We start from the raw sequence: 9,428 nt of genomic DNA on the forward strand, positions 1-9,428 counted from the left end.
TGTGTCTGGATTGCTGTATATATACACCTGGGAATAGCCTGATTATGTGAATAACTACGAATTTTGGAAAACCAAAAAGATAACTGTATCCTGAAGTCAGATATTTAGAGGCAGTTAGAATGGTTTGAGATAGCTTCCTCAGTTTTTTCTTGTGAAAAAGCTTTTGACCACAGAGAGCTTAACTTAAAAATATTGTTTTCAAGATTCGGCAGGTGTTTGCTGGGTTTGTGTATGCTCTTTTCTCCAACTGAAAATGGTCTATAGGACCTGCTTATCCTTAAGAGGAAAAAACCAAAAAACCTGAACTGAAAGTGAAGGTGCCCTGTGTCAGTGTTGCACAATTTTTTTTTTTTAATCGCCAAAATACCTGTGAAAACTTTTGATTCCTGTTGGTTATCCTTCCAAAAGTCTTTAGCTGCCAGTAATTTAGTGCCGGTAATTTCACTAGTAATAGTTTACCACTGCTCCAAACCGAAAATGGATGTGCACTTCTAACAACCAAAGTCTGTGGCTTGTGTCCTAACATCTCCTTGATTTGCAGGACCTCCATGCAGTCGCAGTCGTCCTATGGTTCCAACTCGCCACCGCTCAGCAAAATGAACAGCATGAACAAACTGCCTTCTGTCAGCCAGCTAATTAACCCCCAGCAGCGCAATGCCCTGACCCCAACCACCATCCCCGACGGCATGGGAACCAACAGTAAGAAACTCTCGTTGCTGCTTCTCCTGCTCTGCATTTGTTCCCCACTTCTCTGGAGAAAGAGACTTTGAGTCTTGGAGGCACCAGGCCAGTGGCTACCATTAGTCTAGGGAGCCTTGAGCCACTCGCAACAATAAAGCTGTGGGTCTGCAAAGCCAGATGCTGCTCCTTGCTGAGCTGCAGGGCAAGTCCTCTGCCTCCTCCAGGCCCCAGCTTCCCATTCTGAGCCTTGCAGAGCTGAAGGCATGAACAGAGCTGCTACTTTCTGCAAATCTAACTCGTTCTACAATCACTTGTCTTTCAAACCTTGTTTCCTCCTTTTATAAGAGAGGAGATGTTGGCAAACCTCTTTCTCTTGGTTCAATTAAGTCACTTAATTTCAAAGGAAATATCTGTAGCTTGCAGCAATACAACCTGCTTCCTTCTGGCTGCTGAAGAGTGTAAATTATAGCCCTGTAAATTCAAGGTGCCAGAATCTGGGGATTGAGATGGGCTCTCATCCACACCTGCTCCTGATTCCCTTTGGGTGCTCAGTGTCTCTGAAAACAAAGCTGGTTTCTGTATTGGGTTACCCTGCTAGCTCTGTCCTGCTCCTTTTCTGCAGTGAAGCAAGCTGAGATGTCAACAGCTTCCTTGTTTCTGATGAGCCTGTTTGTAACAGAAGATAACCCAAGCAAGGAAGCAGAGGGAACATTGCCTACAGTCGCTTCAGTGAGGGGAGAACTTCTGAAGGACTGTCTGTCATCTGGGCCCTACGTGGTCACTGGGGTCCCTGCCTTTAATTTCTCGTGAGCTCTGTAGTGAATTTAAGGCTGCTGTCTGGATGGTAGGATGAGCGTGCCTCGTCTTGACACTGTGCTGGGGGTGTACTGATGGTCTGGAAATGCTTCGGAAATGATGTGCTCCTTCTGCTTCTCTCCTCTAGTTCCCATGATGGGCACCCACATGGCCATGACCAGCGACATGAACGGCCTCAGCCCCACGCAGGCGCTGCCTCCTCCCCTCTCCATGCCTTCAACATCCCACTGCACTCCCCCTCCTCCATACCCCACAGATTGCAGCATCGTCAGGTGAGCAAGAGCAGGCTGCCAAGACTCACGTTTCTTACCTGTGGAGAACAGAGGCCTTGTTGTGCACCTGATCCCCTGGACTCGGCTCTTGCCCTGTTTTTTCTAGAGTGCCAGCCATTTGTGACAGTCGTATGGCCAGCACCCTCTGGGCACCAAGCCTCAATCCCCTACCCATGAACAGCTGAGAGAAACAGGGATATTAGAACTACAAGAAAACCAAGGGCCATCAGGATCTGTTGGACCAGTGGAGCTGAGTGTGTGCAGCACTAGGCCAGGAAGACTTGCAAAGTGTGTGGTGGTTTTCTTCCCTGCTCTGCCCCTCCATAGCCACAAACTTTGGCTGGGGTCAGAAGTACAACCAGCCTCTCTAGATGTAATCCCTCTGCCCTCCATGAAGTTGAACAGTCTGGCAAAAGCTCCTTCTGAAAGAGGAATACTTTACACTTAGGGAGGAGCAGGCTGTTGTGGAGTGCTTTATGTGCATGATCTATCTGAGCCCCAGACCACCTTGGTGAAGCCCTGTATCCATGCAGCAGGCTGCTCTGGGCCCAGCCACCTTCTCAGGGAAATACCTCAGTGACCTGGCAGGAGGGCCTTTTGTGAGCCTTCCTGCCCCAAGATCTGGGCTGCATCTTCAGCTTTCTACTAAGGTGAGGTGCTGCCATGAGGGTTGTCTGCCAGAAGCCAAACTGAAAGACTCCCTCCCTTGTTTCACATGGCAGTGACACGGCTTGCTGGCCTGGGATGCCTCGGAGAGGGTCAAGCCAAGGGTAAAAGCTTTGTTTCCTGTTGCTGCAGATTGGCTGAGTGTTTGGTTTTTCTGTGGTTTGGGCTGTTGCAGCCAGGGTGATCCTTTTTTCTCTCTCCTTCCTTCCTTCCTCCTCTGCAGCTTCTTAGCGAGGCTGGGCTGCTCATCCTGTGTGGATTATTTCACGACCCAGGGGCTGACCACCATCTATCAGATTGAGCATTACTCCATGGATGTAAGTAATTCCTCACCATTTCCTTTGTTTGCACTCTTGGCCCTGCTGTAGGAACTGATTAGAAATCCAGACTCTGTTTTTATATAAATTAGTTTAAGGTGTTGCACACCATGGAAGACTTCTTGCAAGATAAAGAGAGGAAGGACTCTTTGCCAGAGCCATAGTTATAATTGCCTTGCCTGGTATAGAGAGTGTGTCCCTCCAGCACCTCCCTTTTAGCCCCAGAAGTGGCCCCACTCCACACGCCTGTTAACTCTGCAAGGCTTGGTTTCAGTTTACAAAGCTCTGAAACACCTAACTTGCCTGCAGACAAGTAGCTGTCCATAAGTGGTCTGCATTTTTTCCTCCCTGCTTCTACTCTCTAGCCTTACCTTAACAATCCTTCCTTGCTACTGGCATCTCAGTCCAGCTTTGTTTTTTCTTGCATGGCTTCTGCTGCAGGGTTGCTTTCTTCTCTTCTGTACCATTGCTCTCTTCAGAGCAGGCCATCCCCTTTTTGCCCCAAGACTTTGGAAGGCTCTGTGGTGCTTTTGCTTCCTAGCCTGGGCTGCAATCCTTCTGCTGCTTGCTGTAATTAGAAAAGCTGACACAAATTAATCAAAGCTGATAGCTATTTTTTTTTTCAGAAGCCAATACTGCATTTTCCAGAATTAGGTAAACACAGAGATGATAGAGGGCCTTCAAACTCCAAGTTTTCTGATGTTAGATTTCTATCTTAAATTTTGGCTATGTCCAAGTAATTAAGGTGGTTTCTATATAGTCAGACCAAGAGCTTTGAATACAGGAGCCCAAACTTTAATTCTAAAATCCTTTTGGAGACTTTGAAGTTTTCAAAGCCGTTGAACTTTAGCCCAGCACCACTTGCCACAGACAACCAGCAGAACTCACCAAGGTTGTTTTGGAGGCCTTGCAGTCTAGTTAAACATCTAGCTTTAGGCTCCAGGGTCGTATGCGTGAATATGTTTCACATTGCTTCAATATAGACCTCATGTCATCAGTTCTTGTTGCCTCTCAGCTATGTGTGCTTGTTTAGAAGTGGTAAGCCAGTTAATTATTACCTTCAGGTAGTTACTGGTTTATCTTCTCGTATAGTGCATCACAGCCACCCGGACTTTAGCAAAGCTTTTCAGGTTCATAGGTGTTTGCACAGTGGCCCAGAGGCCACTTCTACTGGAGCCCAGACCCCCTGGTTTTCCCAGGGATTGCCCTGTTAAGTCCTCCTCCTTGTGTTGCAGGATCTGGTGAGCCTCAAGATTCCAGAGCAGTTCCGCCATGCCATCTGGAAAGGCATCCTGGATCACCGGCAGCTCCATGACTTCTCCTCCCCTCCCCATCTCCTGCGCACCCCAAGTGGTGCCTCCACTGTCAGCGTGGGCTCCAGCGAAACCCGGGGGGAGCGGGTCATCGACGCGGTCCGCTTCACGCTCCGGCAGACCATTTCCTTCCCACCCCGCGATGAGTGGAACGACTTCAACTTTGACATGGATGCCCGGCGCAACAAACAGCAGCGCATCAAGGAGGAAGGGGAGTGAGTTCCACATACCCTGCTCCACCCCGCCTCAGCCACAAACTGCTCAGCCCTTCATGTGTCTTCATCCTGCTTGGTATTGCACCCCTGGAAGAAGGGTAGAGAGAGCCTTCTTACTCAGTCATACTAGTTATGCCCTTAATCCTGTCTAGGCCATGTCCCTGGACTTGCGACCTCCATCCCAGCTCTCGTGAGGGAAAGAGCTGAGCAAAGGGTGAAGGCGGGTGGTGTTTCCTTGAAAGCCGTTGGTCTTCTCAAGAAGGCATTGTTCTTGTCTCATATCTTCCTTTGGGTAGAGGGCTTCTTTTCTTGACTCTTGAATCCTCACACACCTTGTGGGTGTCTAGACCTGCAAACTCTCTCTCTCATCCAGCAATTCTGCTTTGAAAAGCAGATTTTTTTTAAAACAACAACAAAAAACAAACAAAAAACCCCCCAAACCCTAAGCTGACAATTCATCAGGAAAAAATAAAAGGGAATCAGTCTGCTGAACGTTGCACTTAAACAGCCTCTTCCCACAGAGCTGAGTACTCTGTTCATGTGTAATATTCTCCAGCGGAGACAGCACATGCACTTTGCTGGACAGGCCAGCGCTCATGACCACCTGCAGCCCACTTTTGCCTTTTCCTTCTCTGGGAGGAAAAAAAAAAAAAAAAAAAAGGAAAAAAGGAAAAACCTTTTGCTGTCTCTTTTTCTCTTGGTTGAATGTACATTTATGTGTATATCCTGGTTTGCTTGTTTCAGGATATAAATGCAAATAATGCTGTTGATCACCTTGACTTGCATGTCCCCCACCCAACCTTAGCCATTTTGTATTACTACCAAAATTTAAGCTAGAGAATTAGGCTTTGTCACACTTGCAACCTGGTTAGTTTAGCATAAGGAAGCTGGGATCTGGCTGCCTACCCTCTGGTTGGCACAGAGGACCAACTGTAAGCTGCACAATGATATGTAGGGCTTCAGCTATCCTAAACCCAAGCAATCCTTTATTTAGACCATGAGACCGTGTTAGATTTGTACCTGCTAAGGAAAGTAGAGCCATCTTTAAATGCATCTCCAATAGATCGATGTTTGTATTTTTTTTTTTTTTTTTTTTTTTTTTTTTTTTTTTTTTTTTTTTTTTTTTTTTTTGCTGGTGACTGTAGACTACATGGTGGGGAACTACAAGCAGAGAATAAAAATACAGGATTTTCCCACAGAATGCCTTAGAACAAGTATTTTGATAAAGGTTCCTGGTAGTATGAGTGTTACTACTGCAAAAAGTCTTGTTTACATTAAAAATTTAAAACTTTTTGTTTTTTTTTCTTCATTGATTAAACAGAGGTTGTGCTCTAAGGTATTTCCTCTGTGACTGCCAGTCATACTGCAGGCGAGTAACAGAACAGAGTGCGTGTTTCCACATTTGTATTGGCCACAGGAATGAGATGCTAATATGTAGAAACAGATCCAAACCTAGGAGCTCAGCTGTTTTCAACATGGCTTTCTCCTTTTAACAGTAAGCCTGATTTTTTTTTTTTTTTTTCTTTTTTTCTTGACTGGGGAAAGATGGCAAAAGCAGCTTTTAAATGAGTTGCCATCCTACCTTGCTGCAAACAAATAATTTCTTTTTAATGCAGCGGCTCCTCTCTGGGCCCTGCTGTGTCACATATTTCATTTAAGCAAGGTATTGTTAGTAGCCTCCTCCATCTGCACATCTGTCCATTGTCCTAGGTCTAAGCTGCATTCAGTGACTGCCTTTTGGTAACTGCGCAAGCCTATTTTGCATAGCTCAGAATGGTGATGCAAGATGGTTACCCTGTAAAGTGTGTGTATGTATATATATTTTTTTTGTATGTGTAATTTTTGTTTCCTGGAACATAACATGCCACTTTTTATTTCTTCTTGGGATACCGGGTCTGCCAGAACCACAATAAAATGTTGTTTTTTCTGTTTTTTAATTATTATTTTTATGCAAAATGCTTACAGTATACCATGTAACAAATGACTCGCCACTGGACAAATATATTTGTATTTTTCATACTGAGATTCCTGTGTTACTTTGCAGTTGAGGGGGGAGGGGATGGGGACTGAAAGCCTGTTTTATCATTTTATTTTGTAACACTTCAAAGAGCAGCGTCCTAGATTTCAAAGTATTTAACATGCTCAGTGTGAAAACTTACTATTTTTTTCTAGTATGCTACAAAAGAAGCACATCATTCTGCTCTTGACTCAGTGCAAGAATTAATTCAGTGGGGCAGTGTTAGTGCGGGGAAAGTCTTAGTGCGGCTACTTTGCAAATTCTTGGAGGTGAATTTTAGGTTGTGCCCTCACCTCCATGGTTTTGCATCTCTGTTGTGTAATCTTTCTGAGCTGCTTCAGTATTGTATGAAAATTGATTCAAAAATACCTTCATTTTAGGAATTAGGAATATAAAGATTAATGCAGTTAATGTTGTTGCCCAGAGTTGGGGCACAAGAACTTCAGTATCTGCTTTTGTACCTCAGCAGTGAGCTGGAGATTTTCTGCTACATCATTAATGATTAAAATTTATGCTGTGAAAAATGTTCTTTCTACTGTGCACCACTATGGAGCCCACTTCTGTATAACTGGAATCTTCAAGTGAGTTTCAACTGCTGTAGCTTTTACCCTCCCCTGTAGAGCTGTGATTTTTGTTTTGATACATCAAAGCATATGGGTTAATTGAACTGAGAATCTGCCAATGCTTGTAGCAATGACAGTGTTGCCTGCACCAGGACTTGTGTGTGTTTTGGAACACCTTGTTGTTGAAGTCAATGAAAATAAAAGCCAAACTGAAAATGACACTGAATTTCCAACCAGCTTCTTTTCTCGCCTGTGTGCCTTTTTGGAAACGATCAGGAGACTTTGCAGCCGCTCCCTCTGAGCACCTTGGGTTTACTATAGTCTTTACATGTGTGCCATTTTTTAAGCTCTGTATATTATCACTGGTGACTTCTTTTGTAGTTGTGGCCTGATCCAACACAGGGGCAGAGGAGTCAGTGGTTTGGCTGCTCTGAGTGGTCAGATGCCACTGACCTTCATACAGTCTTGTGTTAGGCCCATTAATTCGCATGTCCTTGAGTTATCTGGCAGGAAGCTGTCTGCCTTGCTACCAAGACTGTGGAGAGGAAAGTCTACTTGCTGCGTACTTTGCTTGAGAGCTGACTTCATGTTCTTTTTTAAAAATAAGTGTCTGTCTGAATTTCTTGTTTCAGTTTCCAGCTTGTGTTTGCAATGTCTTTTTCCTGTAAATTAGGGAGAGACCTTTCATTTCACACCGTCCATGGCACGAAGGTGTGTTATAAGGTGTCAGCAGATGCCTGCTGTCATCTTTCTGGCAGATTGAATGAATTAGCCACTGTAAACCTCTTGCTTGGAAGGTGAAGGTTTCTGGCTTTTGTATCATTTCTTTGGCTCTCTTTTGCCCTCACTTCAGGTTTCTCTACTTTTGTTCTTGCCAGGGCCGCAGCTGGTGCCCTTTCCTGGGGGCAGAATACATACAGGCAAGGCCGGTACTACCCTTTCCCAACTCCCACTTTGTGCAGCTATCCCTGCTGATCTTCTCTGGGCTTGGGGATGCTTGCCCTCCTTATTTTAACCTAAGACTTTTTGCACCATTCCGTGAATCTCCTCTGCTACAAAAATCATCTCGTTTCCCTTTGCATCTCAAAATGGCTTCTGATTCCAAGATTTAAAAGAACAGCAGTGCTGAGCTGCTGGTGTGGCTGTCCTGAAAAGACTGAGTAGCTTCCATCAGGTGTGGGCTTTAGTCCCTCCATGGACCATCATAAAAGCTGTTAATGGCCCAGCTTAAATCAGGCAATTCTATATGGGGCTCCATTTCTATCTTTCTGTCTCACAATTTTGCTGGAGATTATGGTTTGTGGGATGTATTTATTTAAAGATGTGAGAGGGCAAAAATCCACAAAGATCTCAAAAGAGAAAAAAGAAATTACTTCTCTTGGGAGTTAATGTTTACCATTCAGACCGAGAATGCCTCTCTGCTTTATTTGATTCTAGTCACTGTTTCTTTTGTCGTCTTCCAAAAGGATTAGAGCTCAATCAGCCTCTGGATAATAATATCCAGTGGCATTGTTCCACTGGTGCACTCCGACCATCAGGGACTGCTTGACTACAATGTGAAAAACTAATATCTTACCTACAAAGAGAGAAATACTACCACAATGAATGTAAGAACATATAATTTCAGCTGGTGGACTCCTTGCCTATGGATGAGCAAATCAGATCAGGTAAAATAGGATTACAGTTTCAGTTAATCAGGTCGGTATGAAATATGCTTGTTGGCAATTTCAGTAGCTGTCCGCTGTGATCCATTGCTGGATTAGAAACTTGGGCATTTCTTACAGTGCAGGAAAGATCTCAGTGCTGATGATCCAAAGTTGGGGCTCTCCCTTTTGTCCTCCTCTTCTGTCTGTTTGAATTTTTCTTTTGGATACTGGGATATTTGATATGAAGTTTGGCATGGCAGTTTCAGTACAGGGATCCATCACAAGCTTCCAGCTATGTTTTGCAGGAAGTCCAGGAAGTCTGGATGGGCCTCTGAAGACTTGCATGCCCCTCTCTACAGTTTTCAAAGTATACTGAAGTCCCCTGGAATTAAACTTATCCAGGCAAAAGAAAAATTGGCAAACAGTTCAATGGAGCTTGAGAAGTGTGTCCTGTTCATCCCGTTCTTCCTGTCCTTCGTGGATTAGCAGAATCCTCTTCCTTCCTGATGGCAAAGCTGCCAAGCATGTATATTGATGAGAAGGCTCCAGGACCTGGTCTCCTATTTTGCCTCTTTGCTACTGCAGGCTGTTTCTCAGCAGAAAAACCATGTGGACAGCCCAGCCCTAGTATCAAGAGGAAGCTTGGGATGTTTGGCTGCCTGCTCCCTGAATGACTTGCTGTGATACAAAACGTGTAGCTTATACCAGCTGCTGTGTGAACATTAGCAAGTGTTTGAGGTAGCCTGGTAACACTCTCTTGTGAGATCCAGCCCATGGAGCAGCAGCAAGTGTCCACTAGCCAAAACTAGAGGCAGCCTGTGAGTGTGGCTGTCTGAGCAAAGGCTTTGCCCATGCTGAGTGTTTGCCTTTGTTAGTCAGATTTGGCACAAAAGTGCCTCCTGGTCAGGAGCCTGATGAGCCA

The 9,428-nt window shown here is 44.9% G+C and overlaps 1 protein-coding gene across 1 annotated transcript in view; it reads left to right on the top strand.

Annotated features, from left to right (window-relative positions):
- The window catches only part of TP63 (tumor protein p63), a 136,755-nt gene extending 132,471 nt beyond the window's left edge, over positions 1-4,284 (top strand). Inside the window, exons 11-14 of the mRNA XM_062582344.1 lie at positions 542-699; positions 1,625-1,769; positions 2,659-2,752; positions 3,988-4,284. Coding sequence (XP_062438328.1) covers positions 542-699; positions 1,625-1,769; positions 2,659-2,752; positions 3,988-4,284 — 694 coding nt within the window. The remainder of the gene's footprint in view (positions 1-541; positions 700-1,624; positions 1,770-2,658; positions 2,753-3,987) is intronic.
- Positions 4,285-9,428: the final 5,144 nt, after the last annotated feature.

This window comes from Rhea pennata, chromosome 9 (assembly GCF_028389875.1).
Source record: "Rhea pennata isolate bPtePen1 chromosome 9, bPtePen1.pri, whole genome shotgun sequence".
Lineage (NCBI taxonomy): Eukaryota > Metazoa > Chordata > Aves > Rheiformes > Rheidae > Rhea > Rhea pennata.